Source organism: Oncorhynchus tshawytscha, linkage group LG12, assembly GCF_018296145.1.
Source record: "Oncorhynchus tshawytscha isolate Ot180627B linkage group LG12, Otsh_v2.0, whole genome shotgun sequence".
NCBI classification, from domain to species: Eukaryota; Metazoa; Chordata; class Actinopteri; order Salmoniformes; family Salmonidae; genus Oncorhynchus; species Oncorhynchus tshawytscha.
The window spans coordinates 16,955,359-16,974,623 of NC_056440.1; the positions used below are offsets into that span (position 1 = coordinate 16,955,359).

Here is a 19,265-nt window from a genome sequence, read left to right on the forward strand (position 1 = left end):
GTGTGGTTAGGAATGTTTGTGAAGTGTGTGTGACAGATGTTTTCCCCTGGTGGCAGAGTGTCCTCCCCTGGGCATGGAGTCTCACAGGATAGAATCAGACCAGCTGCTGGCCTCCTCCATGTCTCACCACCGTTACAGTCAGGGCAGGGCACGGCTCAACATGCAGGTAACCCTAATCCTTAACCCATACACACTAACCTCTCACACATTAACCCTAACCCTGAGGGTAACCCCTCACACATGAACCCTGAGGGTAACCTCTCACACATGAACCCTGAGGGTAACCCCTCACACATGAACCCTGAAGGTAAGCCCTCACACATTAACCCTGAGGGTAACCTCCCACACATTAACCCTGAGGGTAACCTCCCACACATTAACCCTGAGGGTAACCTCCCACACATTAACCCTGAGGGTAACCTCCCACACATTAACCCTGAGGGTAACCTCTCACACATTAACCCTGAGGGTAACCCCTCACACATTAACCCTGAGGGTAACCCCTCACACATTAACCCTGAGGGTAAACCCTCACACATGAACCCTAACCTTGAGGGTAACCCCTCACACATGAACCTTGAGGGTAACCTCCCACACATTAAGCCTGAGGGTAAACCCTCATCCCCTAATCTCTAAAATGGTATGGTTTCCAGGCTTCAGAGGATGAGGACAACATGCATGGTGGGGCGTGGTGTCCTAACCAAGAGGACAACATTCACTGGTTTGAGATTGACGCTCGCAGAGTAACAGAGTTTACTGGGATCATAACACAAGGACGAGACTCACACAATGAGTAAGACACACACACACGTATGCGCATGTTTTATCTACAGAGATTTAAATAAAATGGTGACTAAACTTTGTGTTCCAGGAGTGACTTTGTGACATCGTACTATGTGCAATTCAGTAATGACAGCAGAGAATGGACAACCATGAATGACGGTTACTCTGACTGGGTGAGTCTGTTAGCCTCACAGCTACTGTTTCAAATGAGGCTTTTGTCAGCTTTGCTCCCAAGCAGGGTTCATTCTTATCCTCTCTTCATGGGGTGTAAATGTTTACTGTGTCTGGCCATTGAGTCCTATATTTCTCTCTCTCTATCTCTTACCGCCACTCTCTCTCTTTACCTCTTACCTCCTCTCTCTCCTCTTATCTCTCCCTCTCGCTATCTCTTCCTTTCTCTCGCTCTCAATCTCTCTCTTCTCCTCTCTCTCTCCAGTTGTTCTTTGGTAACTCTGATAAGGACACCCCAGTGCTGAATCAGTTAGCTGAGCCCATACTAGCTCGCTACATCAGAGTCATCCCTCAGAGCTGGAACGGCAGTTGCTGTATGAGGCTGGAGGTGCTGGGATGCCCACTGCCTGGTGAGTCACACACACACACCAACACACTCACATACAAACACACTCACACACAAACACTCATGCTGTGTGTTTCTGTCTCCTCAGACCCCACCAGTGCCTACCAGAGGTTGCAGAATGAGGTGACTCCAGTCCAGTACCTGGACTTCAGACATCACAACTACTCAGATATGGTCACGGTGAGATGGTGATGAATACCACCTTCATGAACTGGATTCAGATCTAATGTTACAAATGACTTCAACATTGTCTTGACACTGATGATTGGTTAAAATCAGATGTGTTTGACTGTAACAAAGTCCTGCACAGACTGTAGGTTTCCAGAACCAGGGTTGGTGACCTCTGCTTTCCATTGTGTCTCTACTGTAGCTGATGAAGTCTGTGTCTGAGGAGTGTCCCAACATCACCAGTATGTACAGCCTGGGCCGCAGCTCCAATGGTCTAGACATTGTGGCCATGGTGATATCAGGCAACCCCACAGAACACGAGATAGGTGGGAAGAAAAAAAGACTGTCTTTTTCACAGAAAGCTCTGTACTTGTGTCATCTTTAGTATGGAAAGACTATGACGATCTGTGTTTTTCCCCCTTAGGTGAGCCAGAGTTCCGATACACGGCTGGTCTCCATGGAAATGAGGCAACAGGGCGGGAGATGGTTCTTCTTCTGATGCAGTACCTTTGTAAGGAGTACAGAGACGGCAACCCCAGAGTGCGCCGCCTGGTGGAGGGAATACGTACCCACCTGGTGCCCTCTCTGAATCCTGACGGACAGGAGAAGGCCCTCATAGCGGTTAGTACTGGGCACTATACGTGGTATTACCGGCTGTACCTCCTTTACTCTTCCAGGGTACAAATGTTTTTTTCTTTAAAGAAAAAGAAAGTTAGGTGCCAGACAGTTTCTGATTTAGCCAACTTGCTGTAGGCAAGTATTGTTTCAAGCAGGAACAGTCTGGCACCCAACTTTATTTTTCCTAAGAGAAGATATTTTAAACAAGACAAGACAAGACTAGACACATTCAAGCAAATCGTTCTGTAAGGATGTTCTTTCAGGTTCTCTCCATAACATTGTGTCCCATTGCCACCACAGGGTTCAGAGTTGAGTGGTTGGACCACAGGCCACTGGACGGAGGACGGCCATGACATCTTCAACAACTTCCCTGACCTGAACAGTGTTCTGTGGGAGGCAGAGGACAAGGGTATGGTGCCCAAACTGACCCCCAATCACCATGTCAAGATCCCTGCTGACACAGTGGGGGACGACAAGGTGTGTGAAGGGAGGGAGGGGATGGGGAAGAGGAAGGGGCGGAAGAGAGGGGATGAAGACAGGAGAGGAAGGAGAAAATAAATGTAGATGTGTGAAGAGCAGAGTACGAGTAAGTCCTATTTCTCTGTCTATCGCCTCAATATGACAGCTGCTGTTTGTTTTTCTTGTCCTGCAGATAGCTGTGGAGACTCAAGCCATCATCTCGTGGATGGAGAGCCACCCGTTTGTACTGGGGGCCAACTTCCAGGGAGGGGAGAGGGTAGTGGCCTACCCCTACGACAACCACCGCCTAACCAAGGCCGCCAGCACCAGCGAGAGAGACCGGGCACACAGCCGCAAGAAGAGACAGTACGAGGCACTTACTCTCCCTCTCTCTCGCCTACTCCCACCCTCTCTCTCCCTCTTTCTCGCTCTCCCACTCACTCTTATTCTCTCGCTCTCTCCCACTCACTCGCATTCTCTCCCAATATCTCTCTTCCTCTCTTTATGGCAAACCAAATAAACTATCAATGAAATCTAAATCATTCTTCTAGGTTCGAGGATGAGTATGACAGAGGGGCAGATTGGGATAGAGGCTACGACCGTGAGGAGCCAGAGGATGATGATAGAAACAGGGGATACCAGGAACCAGAAGAGGAGCGTTGGAACAGGGGATACCAGGATCCAGAAGAGGACCGGCGGAACAGGGGATACCAGGAACCAGAAGAGGACCGGCGGAACAGGGGATACCAAGAACCAGAAGAGGAGCGTTGGAACAGGGGATACCAGCAACCAGAAGAGGACCGTTGGAACAGGGGATACCAGCAGCCGGAAGAGGACCGATGGAACAGGGTATACCAGCAGCCGGAAGAGGACCGGCAGAACAGGGAGCTGGAGGAGGAGTGGAGGGGGCATGGCTATGGCCACAGGGAAGAGGAAGAGGAGGATGACAGAGGGGGACATCAGGAAGCAGAGCCTGAGGATGAACCCAGGACCACGGCAGACGCCTCCTTTTTCAGGTGTGTAGCCTGAAGATAACCACAGGTCAACAATCAGAATATCCCACATATCTGACTATCTGAGTGTGTGTGTGTGTGTGTGTGTGTGTATGGGGCCATCAGGTGGTTGGCTATCTCCTACGCCTCTACTCACCTGTCCATGACATACACTTCCCACGGCTCCTGTCACGGCGATGACATCACTGGCGGCGTCGGAATCATCAACCGCGCCAAGTGGAAGCCCATCACAGGAAGTGAGTACACAGTCAAACCGACAACATCCCTTTCCATTACATTGTTGTCTGCTGTTCAATAAGGAATTTGTTAGTCAACATTACATTCAGTAGTTCAACAAGGTTAAACCGTGTAATGAAACATGAATCAGTCATCAGAGTAAAGTACCCACTTTTGAGGACAATGCCACTCTCTGGTGGCCAATAATTGCTACCTTTGTCTCTCCCTCGTCCCTTTCTCCTTCCCATCTCTCCCTCCCCCCGATCCTCCTCCGTCCTCAGGTATGAATGATTTCAGCTACCTGCACACTAACTGTCTGGAGCTATCAATGTTCCTGGGCTGTGATAAGTTCCCCCATCAGAGTGAGCTGGTCATTGAGTGGGAGAAGAACAGAGAGGCCATGCTCACCTTCATGGAGCAGGTAATCACACACACACGCATAATTTACCAAACACACCTAGTCATGGAGTGGCTGTATAGTGACCGTGACCCTTTGACCCCTGGTTTTCACTTCACCCAGGTACATCGTGGGATCAGGGGCGTGGTGAAAGACAATGAGGGGAACCCCATCACTAATGCCACAGTGTCTGTAGAGGGGGTTAACCATGATGTCACTACAGGTGGGTACAGTGTCAGCCATACCCCAAACTGCCTCCTGCATTACTGCTTAACAAATCACTGTTGCCATGCACTGCCATATTGGCAGATTCATGAAACCTCAGGTGAGCACTATTGGTAACAGCCTGCTTTCCCTTTGCCCCTGAACAAACCAAAAGCACTCCAGGAGCCCGCTATCCTCACTGAATGTGCAGTCTAACCCCTCTCCTCCCTCCACAGCTGTAACAGGGGACTACTGGCGCTTGTTGAACCCAGGTGAGTACCGTGTGACGGTGCGGGCAGAAGGCTTCACCCCCCTGACCAAGCTGTGTGTGGTGGGCTACGAGCCAGGGGCAACTACCTGCAGCTTTAACCTGGCCAAGTCCAACTGGGACCGCATCAAACAGGTGGGTACTGCTACACCTACAATGAGGTTACCCATTAGCCCTTTGAGAGCCAATGAAGCACTATATAAATACTATCAATTCATCAACAGATCATGGCCCTGCACGGCAACAAGCCCATCCGCTTGCTCAGCCACGGCAACAGTGGAACACGACGGAACACCGCCTCCAACGGTAACAGCCGTGTGATGCATAACAATGGCGCTGCCGCCAATGAACCTGAGACGAGTCGCATGCGCCAGCAAAAGCGGAGGCTCGGCCGCCTCCGTCGTCTACGACAACAGAAACTGATGAGATCGACAACAACTTTGCCCCCGACAACCACGCCGGTTCCCACGACAACAGAGGCAGAGCCCACCACTGCCTGGTACGACTCGTGGCTCATAGGAGAGGGGCAAACATCGGCGCCAGAAGGTTTCACAGACTCCATCTTGGATTACAACTACGAGATCGACGATTACTAAGGGTAACACCAAGACCTTGTTCCAATACATCCTTTCTCCCCATTTCCTTAAAATAATCAAGGTAGGGAAGGAAGAAGTTGAACAGGACCAATTTGTCAGTCAAGCCCAGACTGTTAACTCAATTCCTGGACAATTAAGTGACCCCTTGAAAATCTAAGTGAACTGGATATGTTTAAGCAATATGGCTTAATCTCCAATAGGATAGATTGACTCTCTCCCTCCTATATTACTGAACCCATCCATTCTTTCAGATCTAAAAATGGGCCACAAGAAGCGTTTAGGTATATTTACAGAAACTCAAAAGGAACAATGATGTTGAATAGTCAGGCACACACGCTAATGTCAGTGTTCTGTATAACTGCTTGAGTAGGTCTTTTGATACAAAGTTCAACACAAATGAAAATGTCAGTACCGATATCTGGGAAGGTCCTTTTACACCAATTCAAGGCCTTCCTGGAGAATGTGCTTCAGAGATCATGTATATGTGCTGGTTGTAAATTAAATATATTTTTACCACCTCCACCCCTGAAGAGTAAAAACAAAGAAGCAAAATGTATTTCTTTGAAAAGTGAGGATTTATTTACATTATTTTCACCCATGACAGCAAAACCATAATACCGACAAGACATTAAAATGTTAACTTCACAAAATGTTAGTTGAAGGTTGAGAGAACGCAAGAGATTTCTGAAATGTTCCTCATAACGTAGCTGAGGAAAGTTATTTTTCCAATGAATAAAGGCTCATTTACGTACAGCATTTGTGTTTTGTTCTTCTTCATGACGTCATCTACCGTACTAAAATGGAAACAATGTGTGTTGACAAATACAGGAGTCTGGGCACCGGCACACAAACAAAGAGCTTCATTAGACAGTCCGTTCCATCACACACACCTTTCATTAGACAGTCCCTTCCATCACACACACCTTTCATTAGACAGTCCCTTCCATCACACACACCTTTCATTAGACAGTCCCTTCCATCACACACACCTTTCATTAGACAGTCCCTTCCATCACACACACCTTTCATTAGACAGTCCCTTCCATCACACACACCTTTCATTAGACAGTCCGTTCCATCACACACACCTTTCATTAGACAGTCCGTTCCATCACACACACCTTTCATTAGACAGTCCCTTCCATCACACACACCTTTCATTAGACAGTCCCTTCCATCACACACACACCTTTCATTAGACAGTCCGTTCCATCACACACACCTTTCATTAGACAGTCCGTTCCATCACACACACCTTTCATTAGACAGTCCCTTCCATCACACACACCTTTCATTAGACAGTCCCTTCCATCACACACACCTTTCATTAGACAGTCCCTTCCATCACACACACCTTTCATTAGACAGTCCGTTCCATCACACACACCTTTCATTAGACAGTCCCTTCCATCACACACACACCTTTCATTAGACAGTCCGTTCCATCACACACCTTTCATTAGACAGTCCGTTCCATCACACACACACACACACACACACCTTTCATTAGACAGTCCGTTCCATCACACACACACACTTTCATTAGACAGTCCGTTCCATCACACACACACCTTTCATTAGACAGTCCGTTCCATCACACACACACCTTTCATTAGACAGTCCGTTCCATCACACACACACCTTTCATTAGACAGTCCGTTCCATCACACACACACCTTTCATTAGACAGTCCGTTCCATCACACACACACCTTTCATTAGACAGTCCGTTCCATCACACACACACCTTTCATTAGACAGTCCGTTCCATCACACACACACACCTTTCATTAGACAGTCCGTTCCATCACACACACACCTTTCATTAGACAGTCCGTTCCATCACACACACCTTTCATTAGACAGTCCGTTCCATCACACACACCTTTCATTAGACAGTCCGTTCCATCACACACACCTTTCATTAGACAGTCCGTTCCATCACACACACCTTTTATTAGCAACATGTTTCCTTCTACTCAAACACTAATGGGATGACTGCACAGCATCATTGATCCTCCATATTTACTATATATATAATGACTGATATCTTTGCTGATCAAGAGAAACCAATGAGAGACTTCAGCAGACACTTTAAAAACATGTTTGATAGTGTACAACCTGATTCCATTTGAGGACCAGGGGAAGGGGCTGAGAACAAAGAGTGTGTGTTGCTCCTTCAGTGGCTGATGTTCATCTCACTCTCCTCATCATCACCAGCAGAGAAGGAAGAGAAGCGGATTGGCTCACAGTCCAGAGTCCGGAGGTTGACCAGGCAGGCTGTCTGAGTGCTGCTGAACTCTGGAATAGCCACCAGGAGGACTTCCTGACCTTCAGCACCTAGGGAGGGTGGGGCATGTAACTGGTCATTAGATTACACCCCATGTCACCCATGCAACTACAGTACACCAGTTGCTAAAACATATGTAGATTGCAAAAGATCCCATAAAATGTACACTGAACATTTTTTTTAACAGAACAAGTGTTGTTCCCATGTTTCATGAGCTGAAATAAATGATGCCAGAAAATGTTGCATACAAAGTGTTTACATCCCTGTTAGTGAGCTTTTCTCCTTTACCAAGATAATACATCCATCTGACAGGTGTGGCATATCAAGAAGCTGATTAAATGGCGTGATCATTACACAGGTGCACCTTGTGCTGGGGACAGTAAAATACCCCAATAAAATGTGCAGTTTTGTCACACAACACAATACAACAGATGTCTCAAGTTTTGAGGGAGCGCGTAATTGGCATTCCGACTGCAGGAATGGTCCCCAGAGCTGTTTCTAATTGATAATTTAATGTTTTTCTCTACCAACCAGCAACCTCCAATGTTTTAGAGAATTTGGCAGTACGTCCAACCGGCCTCACAACCGCAGACCACATGTAACCACACCAGTCCAGGACCTCCACATACGGCTTCTTCACCTGCGGGATTGTCTGAGACCAGCCAACTGGACAGCTGATGAAACTGGGTTTGAACAACTGAAGAAATGTTGCACAAACTGTCAGAAACCGTCTCAGGGAAGCTCATCTGCATGCTCGTCATCCTCAGCAGGGTTTTGACTTGACTACAGTTCAGCGTTGTAACCGACTTCAGTAGGCAAATGCTCACCGTCGATGGTCACTGGCACGCTGGAGAAGTGTGCTCTTCACAGGTGAATCCCGGTTTCAACTGTACCGGGCAGATGGCAGAACAACATGTATGGCGTTGCGTGGGCGAGCGGTTTGCTGATGTCAATGTTGTGAACAGTGTGCCCCATGGTGGTGGGGTTATGGTATGGGCAGACCTAAGCTACGGACAACAAACAATTTCATTTTATTGATAGCAATTTGAATGAACATAGATACCATGATAAGATCCTGAGGCCCATTGTCGTGCCATTCATCCGCCGCCATCATCTCATGTTTCGCATGATAATGCACAGCCCCATGTCGCAAGGACCTGTACACAATTCCTGGAAACTGAACATTTACCAGTTTCTTCCATGTCCTGCATACTCATCAGACATGTCACCAACTGAGCTTGTTTGGGATGCTCTGGATTGACACGTACAACAGCATGTTCCAGTTCCCGCCAATGTCCAGCAACTTCACACAGCCATTGAAGAGCAGTGGGACATGGGCTGTTGCAGTGACTGTATTACCGCCACAACAGCAGTCATGACCGCAGTAAAATTCCATGTGGCCGTTGAGTCATGGTAATCTCCTTTAAGGCACTCTGGACATGCTTTGGTATACCCAACCTGCTAACTACCATCAGGTCTTAATGGCCTGGTACTCAGGACTGTATTGTCCCTCGAACCACACACATCAAAGCAAATGCAATCAAAAATCACATCCAACACTTAGGCCTATCATACTTCTAAAACTCACCTCACTATGATGATCAATTTGAAGAAAAGTTCAACAGGGGGTTGAAACTGTAAAAACATGGTTGCTGTGGATGTTGTTTCAAAGCCTAAACTCAATGAAATGGACAGCGCTTTATAAGGTGATGATTAATGCAAAACACCTTCAAGCATACAGTGAGGGAAAAAAGTATTTGATCCCCTGCTGATTTTGTACGTTTGCCCACTGACAAAGAAATGATCAGTCTATAATGTTAATAGTAGGTTTATTTGAACAGTGAGAGACAGAATAACAACAAAAACAATCCAGAAAAACACATGTCAATAATGTTATAAATTGATTTGCATTTTAATGAGGAAAATAAGTATTTGACCCCCTCTCAACCAGAAAGGTTTCTGGCTCCCAGGTGTCTTTTATACAGGTAACGAGCTGAGATTAGGAGCACACTCTTAAAGGGAGTGCTCCTAATCTCAGCTTGTTACCTGTATAAAAGACACCTGTCCACAGAAGAAATCAATCAATCAGATTCCAAACTCTCCACCATGGCCAAGACCAAACGTCAGCCTCAAAATCTTAATGACTTGGAGAAGATCTGCAAAGAGGAGTGGGACAAAAATCACTCCTGAGATGTGTGCAAACCTGGTGGCCAACTACAAGAAACGTCTGACCTGTTTTGACTGTTTTGCAGAGGGGTCAAATATTTATTTCCCTCATTAAAATGCTAATCAATTTATAACATTTTTGACATGTGTTTTTCTGGATTTTTGTGTTGTTATTCTGTCTCTCACTGTTCAAATAAACCTACCATTAAAATTATAGACTAATAATTTCTTTGTCAGTGGGCAAACGTACAAAATCAGCAGGGGATCAAATACTTTTTTCCCTCATTGTATTACTGGAAGGGAATAACTAGTCGATGTTTTCAGTTTAGTGAAATGTGTCTTCCGCATTTAACCCAACACCACTGAATCAGAGGTGCGGAAGGCTGCCTTAAAATTGACATCCACGTCTTCGGTTACAACTCTGAATATGCAAATCTGTCCGAGGCAGCCAGCTAATCAGATGACCTGGCTGTATATTAGGGGGCTTCATTAGAGCTTATGCATAGGCTTAATGAGCCCAGGCCCAGAAAAAAAACCTGAATTAAAATGATGATTGCGCCATACAATACATAGCCTACCCCATATAACCATGGCAGAAAAACTAAACTGATTTAAGATGTCTTTAGTACATAATTGGTCTAGTCTGTACTCTAAAATCAAACAGAATGAGTAATTGCCTTTGAGTGTGGACTATATTATTATGCATACTGGATGGACTGGTTACTTTATGCTAAACCAAAATGTCTATCCATGAGTCTGGGAGAACGTACAGCCCTGGGCAATGCGGTTGGTTCATTGACTGAAGGGCGGCTTAGAGTTAGCCTACAATTATAGTGAATTTGTATTTGAATAGTCTAGTTAATAAGGCATTTTTATTTATTTTCATAATTAATTGGGTGACATTACCTTTAGCTATACAGAATCTCACCACCATGCCTTTCCATCTCCTACTCCTTTAATAAATTCTCCAGCGCGCAGACGGCCTGTCAACAGTTTAGTGAAATATGTTTTGTTTGCGGAAACATGCTACTATCGATGTTCCCGAACAAATTTCACTTGGTTTCCCATATTAAGCACTGGGTAGCTGCAGGAACAAGGTTGGAAAACCCATGGCATACAGAGTTTGGGCGGAATATCACCAGTCAGGCAGCGAGAGCATGCTTCTCAAACAGTGGTTGATGCATGGAGTGAAATAAGTGATGTTATATACATTTTTCAGCTGCTCATATTAAGCACACGCTCCGCTATAAAACCCAAGTAGCCTACAAAACGGACCGGCGGGAAAGCACTCACTATTCTAGTGCATACAGATTGCATGTCTTTTCCCCCTGCCATTTGGAAAATGGGCCATTCTAAATCTGAAACGAATGTTAAATATAGGTAAAGACAAGATTAAATTGGAGGATAGTCCGATGGGTGAAAATATGATCACTTGATGAGAGAACAACTGTGCAGCCTGAGACAAGGAACAGAGCACAAACCTTTTTTTGCTACTTTCTCAAATCATCAAAAGCACCATGCAGTCCATATATATTGATTTCTAAGGTTTGTATCATTCACAACTAAAGTTGCCAAATAACTAAATCTAGCATATAGGACCTGTTTCAAATGATCACTTTTATGCTCAATATATTCACTTCACATGCAAACTCACTCTACAATGGAAAAAAATATCCTTTCTATTTTATTCAGCTAAATTATATTCTTCTTACTATAAAATCATATAAAAAAATGGCACGGGACTAAAACATATATTGTCAGATAAATGAACAGTATGATGCATAGCCAGATAACGTAGGCCTACAGTAGGCCAACTCCTATTCTATTTACCTGAAATACACAAAAGTATTTGGACACCCCTTTAAAATGAGCGGATTTGGCCATTTCAGCCACACCCGTTGCTGACAGGTGTATAAAATTGAGCACACTGCCATGCAATCTCCATAGACAAATATTGGCAGAATGGCCTTAATGAAGAGCTCAGTGACTTTCAACGTGGCACCGTCATAGGATGCCATCGTTCTAACAAGTCTATTTGTAAAGTTTCTGCCCCGGGCAACTGTAAGTGCTGTTATTGTGACGTGGAAACGTCTAGGAGCAACAATGGTTCGGCCGCGAAGTGGTAGGCCACACAAGCTTACAGGGCAGGATTGCTGAGTGCAGAAGCGCGTAAAAATAGTCTGTCCTCGGTTGTAACACTCACTACCGAGATCCAAACTGCCTCTGGAAGCAACGTCAGCACGAGAACTGTTCGTCTGGAGCTTCATGAAATGGGTTTCCTTTGCCGAGCAGCCGCACACAAGCCTAAGATCATCCATACGCAATGCCAAGTGTCGGCTGGAGTGGGGTAAAGCTTTCCACCATTTGACTCTGGAGCAGTCGAAATACGTTCGAGTGATAAATCACACTTAAATCACACACTGGAAGTCCGATGGACTAACCTGGGTTTGGCGGATGCCAAAGTGTAAAAAAAATAATAATATCATAATGTTTCTTTAGACCTGACCAAAATAAATCAAGGATTTATTGTGATGGTGAACATTCAACTAGTTTATTCAACTTTATTAAGGCACGCATCAGCTGGCGTGTATGTGTGGAAGCCTGGAGATGCTGAACGTGCTTATCTTAATTCACGGTAAATTACTGTGAGACAGGCAGTCTTTTGCATGACAATAACCAGCTGACAAAATTTGATGACTGCCACAGCCCTAATGTGGGACAACATTTCACAGGCCACAATCAACAGCCTGGTCAACTCTATGTGAAGGCAATGTGTCGTGCTTCATGAGGCAAATGGTGGTCACACCAGATACTGACAGGGTCGTGGATCACAGTGCAATGCTCCAATGAGAATAAACAGTCATGCCAGGTTTCCAGTAACAGTGGGGACTCACCGGTGATGCGTTTGGCCTGGTAGGAGGGGGCGTTGCCACTGAAGTAGACATGAGGACATTCCTCCAGGATGAAAGGGTCCTTCAGGTAGAATGGATAACACCCTGAGAGAACACCAGATAAGACATGTACCTTAGTCTGCACAACCAGAGAAAGTGAGGGAGAAAGTGTGTGTGTTCTTACCCAGTGGGTCAGGTATGAGGTGTGTGTGTGTGTGTTCTTACCCAGTGGGTCAGGTATGAGGTGTGTGTGTGTTCTTACCCAGTGGGTCAGGTATGAGGTGTGTGTGTGTTCTTACCCAGTGGGTCAGGTATGAGGTGTGTGTGTGTGTTCTTACCCAGTGGGTCAGGTATGAGGTGTGTGTGTGTGTGTGTGTTCTTACCCAGTGGGTCAGGTATGAGGTGTGTGTGTGTTCTTACCCAGTGGGTCAGGTATGAGGTGTGTGTGTGTGTGTGTTCTTACCCAGTGGGTCAGGTATGAGGTGTGTGTGTGTGTGTGTTCTTACCCAGTGGGTCAGGTATGAGGTGTGTGTGTGTGTGTGTGTGTTCTTACCCAGTGGGTCAGGTATGAGGTGTGTGTGTGTTCTTACCCAGTGGGTCAGGTATGAGGTGTGTGTGTGTGTGTGTTCTTACCCAGTGGGTCAGGTATGAGGTGTGTGTGTGTGTGTGTGTGTTCTTACCCAGTGGGTCAGGTATGAGGTGTGTGTGTGTGTGTGTGTTTCTTACCCAGTGGGTCAGGTATGAGGTGTGTGTGTGTGTGTTCTTACCCAGTGGGTCAGGTATGAGGTGTGTGTGTGTGTGTGTTCTTACCCAGTGGGTCAGGTATGAGTGTGTGTGTGTGTGTGTTCTTACCCAGTGGGTCAGGTATGAGGTGTGTGTGTGTGTGTGTTCTTACCCAGTGGGTCAGGTATGAGGTGTGTGTGTGTGTGTGTTCTTACCCAGTGGGTCAGGTATGAGGTGTGTGTGTGTGTGTTCTTACCCAGTGGGTCAGGTGTGAGGTGTGTGTGTGTTCTTATCCAGTGGGTCAGGTATGAGGTGTGTGTGTGTGTGTGTTCTTACCCAGTGGGTCAGGTATGAGGTGTGTGTGTGTGTTCTTACCCAGTGGGTCAGGTATGAGGTGTGTGTGTGTGTGTTCTTGACCCAGTGGGTCAGGTGTGAGGTGTGTGTGTGTGTGTTCTTATTCTTACCCAGTGGGTCAGGTGTGAGGTGTGTGTGTGTGTTCTTATCCAGTGGGTCAGGTGTGAGGTGTGTGTGTGTGTGTGTTCTTATCCAGTGGGTCAGGTGTGAGGTGTGTGTGTGTGTTCTTACCCAGTGGGTCAGGTATGAGGTGTGTGTGTGTGTGTGTTCTTACCCAGTGGGTCAGGTGTGAGGTGTGTGTGTGTGTGTTCTTATCCAGTGGGTCAGGTGTGAGGTGTGTGTGTGTGTTCTTACCCAGTGGGTCAGGTATGAGGTGTGTGTGTGTGTGTGTTCTTACCCAGTGGGTCAGGTATGAGGTGTGTGTGTGTGTGTTCTTACCCAGTGGGTCAGGTATGAGGTGTGTGTGTGTGTGTGTTCTTACCCAGTGGGTCAGGTATGAGGTGTGTGTGTGTGTGTGTTCTTACCCAGTGGGTCAGGTATGAGGTGTGTGTGTGTGTGTGTGTTCTTACCCAGTGGGTCAGGTATGAGGTGTGTGTGTGTGTGTTCTTACCCAGTGGGTCAGGTATGAGGTGTGTGTGTGTGTGTGTTCTTACCCAGTGGGTCAGGTATGAGGTGTGTGTGTGTGTGTCTTACCCAGTGGGTCAGGTATGAGGTGTGTGTGTGTGTGTGTGTGTGTTCTTACCCAGTGGGTCAGGTATGAGTGTGTGTGTGTGTGTTCTTACCCAGTGGGTCAGGTATGAGGTGTGTGTGTGTGTGTGTGTGTTCTTACCCAGTGGGTCAGGTATGAGGTGTGTGTGTTCTTACCCAGTGGGTCAGGTATGAGGTGTGTGTGTGTGTGTTCTTACCCAGTGGGTCAGGTATGAGGTGTGTGTGTGTGTTCTTACCCAGTGGGTCAGGTATGAGGTGTGTGTGTGTGTGTTCTTACCCAGTGGGTCAGGTATGAGGTGTGTGTGTGTTCTTACCCAGTGGGTCAGGTGTGAGGTGTGTGTGTGTGTGTTCTTATCCAGTGGGTCAGGTGTGAGGTGTGTGTGTGTGTTCTTATCCAGTGGGTCAGGTGTGAGGTGTGTGTGTGTGTTCTTATCCAGTGGGTCAGGTATGAGGTGTGTGTGTGTGTTCTTATCTAGTGGGTCAGGTATGTGTGTGTGTTCTTATCCAGTTGGTCAGGTGTGAGGTGTGTGTGTGTTCTTATCCAGTGGGTCAGGTGTGAGGTGTGTGTGTGTGTTTCTTATCCAGTTGGTCAGGTGTGAGGTGTGTGTGTGTGTTCTTATCCAGTGGGTCAGGTGTGAGGTGTGTGTGTGTTCTTATCCAGTGGGTCAGGTATGAGGTGTGTGTGTGTGTGTGTTCTTATCCAGTGGGTCAGGTATGAGGTGTGTGTGTGTTCTTATCCAGTGGGTCAGGTCACGAGGTGGCAATGCCCCCTTTGTTTGTATCCCTAATTCTGTCCCACAATCTGCCCCCTCCGTCATGCCCAACCGATTTGTTGTGTATGCTTCATTCATGCAACTCCCTTACACACATCATACGTACTTCAAACACGAAAATAATGAAAATAAACAGAAGGGCAGGGTCAATTTGACCGTTTGGGTTTATACTTTCAGAGTTACCTACTACAAAGAAATTTTTCACCGAGCAGCTGGATGGAATTTAGCTAATGTTAAGTTAGGTAGGTAGCTGATAACCACTTTAAAATATCCACCATGCTTCACCAGGGCACAACGGCAGGATTGGATCAAAGCAGCGGGGAGGTGGAGAAGCCTGTCACCGAGGCCAAGGCCGCCGAGCCGCCGCTAAATCACCGAGGCCAAGGCCGCCGAGCCGCCGCTAAATCACCGAGGCCAAGGCCGCCGAGCCGCCGCTAAATCACAGAGGCCAAGGCCGCCGATAAATCAGAGGCCAAGGCCGCCGATCCGGTAGGGGTGAGATGTGTGTTCATACCCAGTGTGTCAGGTGCAGTAGGGGTGAGGTGTGTGTTCATACCCAGTGTGTCAGGTGCAGTAGGGGTGAGGTGTGTGTTCATACCCAGTGTGTCAGGTGCAGTAGGGGTGAGGTGTGTGTTCCTATCCAGTGTGTCAGGTACAGTAGGGGCGAGGTGTGTGTTCATACCCAGTGTGTCAGGTACAGTAGGGGCGAGGTGTGTGTTCATACCCAGTGTGTCAGGTACAGTAGGGGCGAGGTGTGTGTTCATACCCAGTGTGTCAGGTACAGTAGGGGCGAGGTGTGTGTTCATACCCAGTGTGTCAGGTGCAGTAGGGGCGAGGTGTCTAAGCCTCAGTGTATTCTCCAGTATCTCCAGGTGACTGTCCATGCTGCTGTACTTCTGGATGTCTTTCACATTCTGCCCTGACGTCCCCAGGATCCTAAGGCACACAGGGAAGACCTTTGCATTGGCTCCTTACAGACAACTTCACATGACATACACAACCCAACGTACACCTAGCTAGCACATATCTGTAGTACAAAGGGCATCAGGAAATACATTAGCTCACTTAATGCAAAAGGTTATGGCAATAAAAAAAATCCCATTTGAGCCCCAGGGTTGTTGAGACTCACCTCACCCCATCCAGGGTGGCCTGGTGTGGGTTGGAGGCCAGCTGCAGGGTGGGGTAGGAGGAGGAGAGGGGGAACATACAGTGGTGTAGGGGCTGCTGGGGCAGGGTATAGTTAGTAGGATCATACTGGCCCGGCATCACATCCACTGGAACTGACGACTAGGAGAGGAGGACACACTTCAGATAACTGAATGAATGGCACATTCTATGGCAAACTAGATAAATACTGCCCAGGCTGTGACATCCCTGGTGTAAGTGGTAGGAATCTCTGGAACTCACCACCAGCTGCATCAGCATCTCATCCAGCAGACGCATGGCATCCACAGTGCCTGCCTGGGTTTTCTTAGTCAAGTACTTAGCCTGGAGGGACAATACACAGTTAGGAAAACATTGCATGCACGCGCACGCACACGCACACACTGGACAGTTCAAAATGAACCAGTAGCCTCTAAGTCAAGACAATTCTACTATAATGATTTGATAAGTGTAAGCTACGGTAATAGCTCACTTTCTCATCAACTGAAATGAATGGATGTCACAGCTAAATAAGTCCCCTCACCTTGGTGGATGCGTCCTTGTCCTGTGTGCTTTGGCTCAGAAGGTTCCCGGCCAGTAGAACCCTGGAGATTGTCGATGCACCACTCTGCTCCCCCTGGTCACCTAGGTGACCCGTTACCATGTCAACAAGCAGCTGTAAAGCCAGCATACTGTCTGCATGACTACCGCCCAGACCCAAACCTGACAACAGCAGCACAAACCTACACACAACATAATATATTAGTTTAGTGTTGTCACAATACCACATTTTCCATGGCAAAATAGAAAAAGCAGACTCTACGCTTTGGTCCTTTAAAACCTACTTTTGTTAAATATTGTGTGCTATAGTTTGTACAATAAACAAATGTGACTCTGGGTGACAACACAAGGCTGTTTAATCCAACATTAAGACTGTTTTCCTCTAGAATTTAGGTCCGCTTCCTGTTTACTTTCCTTTGCAGTGTTGTGATACTGGTACACTTCTAAAGTTTGACATTTCACAAGGTTAGGTATGGTGTGTGTGTGTGTGTGTGTGTGTACCTGTCTGAGCTGAGAGTGGTTCTGGGGGCCTGCGGGGGGAGGTCAGCAGTACAGAAATCATCCACTGTGAATTTCCCATCATTCTTTTCTGCACCATAAATAGCAATAACACTACCTAAGAGTGAGAAAGGAGAGCGAGAAACATAAATAATAAAAACAACAAAACAAAGGAGGCGGTCATAATTACTACATGAGAACTGAGCCAAGCTTGTCTATCCTGATACACTAGGTAGAAGGTACAGAGGAGACAGAAACCTGTGACAAACTTGTCCACATCAATATTGCCCTCTAGTTTGATCCTCTGCAGCTCGTCCTCCAGTATCAACTCATCTGATTCGCTGATGTACCTCGTGCGCGGAGGCTGGGGCAGCAGATTGTGCTAAGAGAGAGAGAGATGTAGTTGAAGAGTTACTACCAGAACCAGTATACAGACTTTGGCAAACGATCCTGTTTGTTGTTTCATGACAATCAAAGTCTGATTTTATGTTAGCAACTTCTTACTTCCTCACTGATTTCCTTCAGAATGGATGGCTGCAGTTCCATGTGCTTGAACAGGGTTCCCACAATGCAACACTGCTCACCCATCTGCAGATCACACAACTTCCTGATCCGTACATCTGCACCTGACAGGGAGGGAGTCAGGACAGAGTTAACTCTCAGCAAGGTATTTGTGTATGAACTGTTGCAGCAAATTGGAGAGCTAGGTGTCAACCCTGCACTTACCCCATTTCTGCTGGGCCCTCTCCGTGAGCAGGGGGCTCATCTGCATGAGTCGTGTGGCGTAAATGTGCGCATACTGGCGGTTGAAGCTGCGCTCCCCCAGCTTGAAACGCTCAGAGCAGGGTGAGTATGCCGGCTTGACCCTGTCAAACACGGAGGGCTCCTGGTCCTCAGAGCCAGGACGACACAACAGAAGAGAACAGGAACCCTCCTGAGGGGCGCTTACCTCAGAGAACATGGCTGCCTGGGGAGAGTTATTAAGTTAAACACATGATATGGGATCTTGCATTGCAGCTGTAATGAACACGGTATCCTTGCTAGTTTGAACAGGGCTTAAACACAGTCCATATCCCATCTCCACTACTGCTAGCTAAACCTCAACTCAGCTCATAAATAGTTACAATGATTGTAACGTGGTCTGCAAATGTGAGTGTGGTTATTAACGTTAGCTCGCTAATACTTTAGCTTCCGTTAGATAGCTACCTAAGCTAGCTGCTAACGTCTTGTTGTTGTCAACAAAAGCAGTGTCCTGCGAAAGCAGAAAAACATCAATGCGTTAAATAAAGTATTTACATTACCTTTATTGGCCTTTTATTCGTGACAAAAATGCGATTTTGTTGAAATGCACGTTTACTTTTGGAGAGGAGTTTGTTCTTTCAAAAGAGCATAGCTTAGATATCTCCCGCGAAATTTGACTGTTACCCGGCGCGTACGTCGACGTTGCACAACGTCTTACGTAACAGACAAAACAGTCAGACATGTTTGTAAGGTCAAAACGGAGTTTTGAGTTCTTGGACGTCTTATTATACGTCCTCTAAACCAGGGTTCTCCAACCCTGTTCCTATAGAGCTACCGCCCTGTTCCCAGAGAGCTACCGTCCTGTAGGTGTTCACTCCAACCCTGTTCCCAGAGAGCTACCGTCCTGTAGGTGTTCACTCCAACCCTGTTCCCAGAGAGCTACCGTTCTGTAGGTGTTCACTCCAACCCTGTTCCCAGAGAGCTACCGTCCTGTAGGTGTTCACTCCAACCCTGTTCCTAGAGAGCTACCGTCCTGTAGGTGTTCACTCCAACCCTGTTCCTAGAGAGCTACCGTCCTGTAGGTGTTCACTCCAACCCTGTTCCCAGAGAGCTACCGTC

At 46.9% G+C, this 19,265-nt stretch overlaps 2 protein-coding genes across 8 annotated transcripts in view; one reads left to right on the forward strand and one right to left on the reverse strand.

Moving 5' to 3' along the window:
- LOC112263920 (adipocyte enhancer-binding protein 1) overlaps window positions 1-6,052 on the forward strand; it is a 29,675-nt gene extending 23,623 nt beyond the window's left edge. The window contains exons 8-22 of the mRNA XM_042331392.1: window positions 57-166; window positions 654-793; window positions 872-956; window positions 1,220-1,364; window positions 1,449-1,540; window positions 1,731-1,854; window positions 1,953-2,149; window positions 2,447-2,623; window positions 2,799-2,971; window positions 3,157-3,621; window positions 3,724-3,854; window positions 4,116-4,255; window positions 4,355-4,454; window positions 4,672-4,838; window positions 4,928-6,052. Of these exons, the coding sequence (XP_042187326.1) occupies window positions 57-166; window positions 654-793; window positions 872-956; window positions 1,220-1,364; window positions 1,449-1,540; window positions 1,731-1,854; window positions 1,953-2,149; window positions 2,447-2,623; window positions 2,799-2,971; window positions 3,157-3,621; window positions 3,724-3,854; window positions 4,116-4,255; window positions 4,355-4,454; window positions 4,672-4,838; window positions 4,928-5,299 (2,618 nt within the window). The 3' untranslated portion in view covers window positions 5,300-6,052. The remainder of the gene's footprint in view (window positions 1-56; window positions 167-653; window positions 794-871; window positions 957-1,219; window positions 1,365-1,448; window positions 1,541-1,730; window positions 1,855-1,952; window positions 2,150-2,446; window positions 2,624-2,798; window positions 2,972-3,156; window positions 3,622-3,723; window positions 3,855-4,115; window positions 4,256-4,354; window positions 4,455-4,671; window positions 4,839-4,927) is intronic.
- Window positions 5,856-18,867, reverse strand: pold2 (polymerase (DNA directed), delta 2, regulatory subunit). Of its 7 annotated transcripts, none has more exons than XR_006084800.1 (13): window positions 18,707-18,867; window positions 18,132-18,372; window positions 17,910-18,031; window positions 17,664-17,787; window positions 17,409-17,523; window positions 16,891-17,089; window positions 16,611-16,691; window positions 16,333-16,490; window positions 16,012-16,139; window positions 12,649-12,750; window positions 7,182-7,638; window positions 6,685-6,752; window positions 5,856-6,554 (listed from the first exon to the last, which is right to left on the reverse strand). XR_006084800.1 is itself a non-coding variant. In XM_042331393.1 (11 exons), the coding sequence occupies exons 2-11, from the start codon at window positions 18,364-18,366 to the stop codon at window positions 7,478-7,480; spliced, it is 1,425 nt and encodes a 474-aa protein (XP_042187327.1). In that variant the 5' UTR covers window positions 18,367-18,372; window positions 18,707-18,867; the 3' UTR covers window positions 7,072-7,477. The 7 variants fall into 7 exon arrangements, 1 of the variants encoding a protein (XP_042187327.1); XR_006084798.1 differs by having other exon boundaries at window positions 6,650-6,752; XR_006084796.1 differs by having other exon boundaries at window positions 5,856-6,752.
- Window positions 18,868-19,265: the final 398 nt, after the last annotated feature.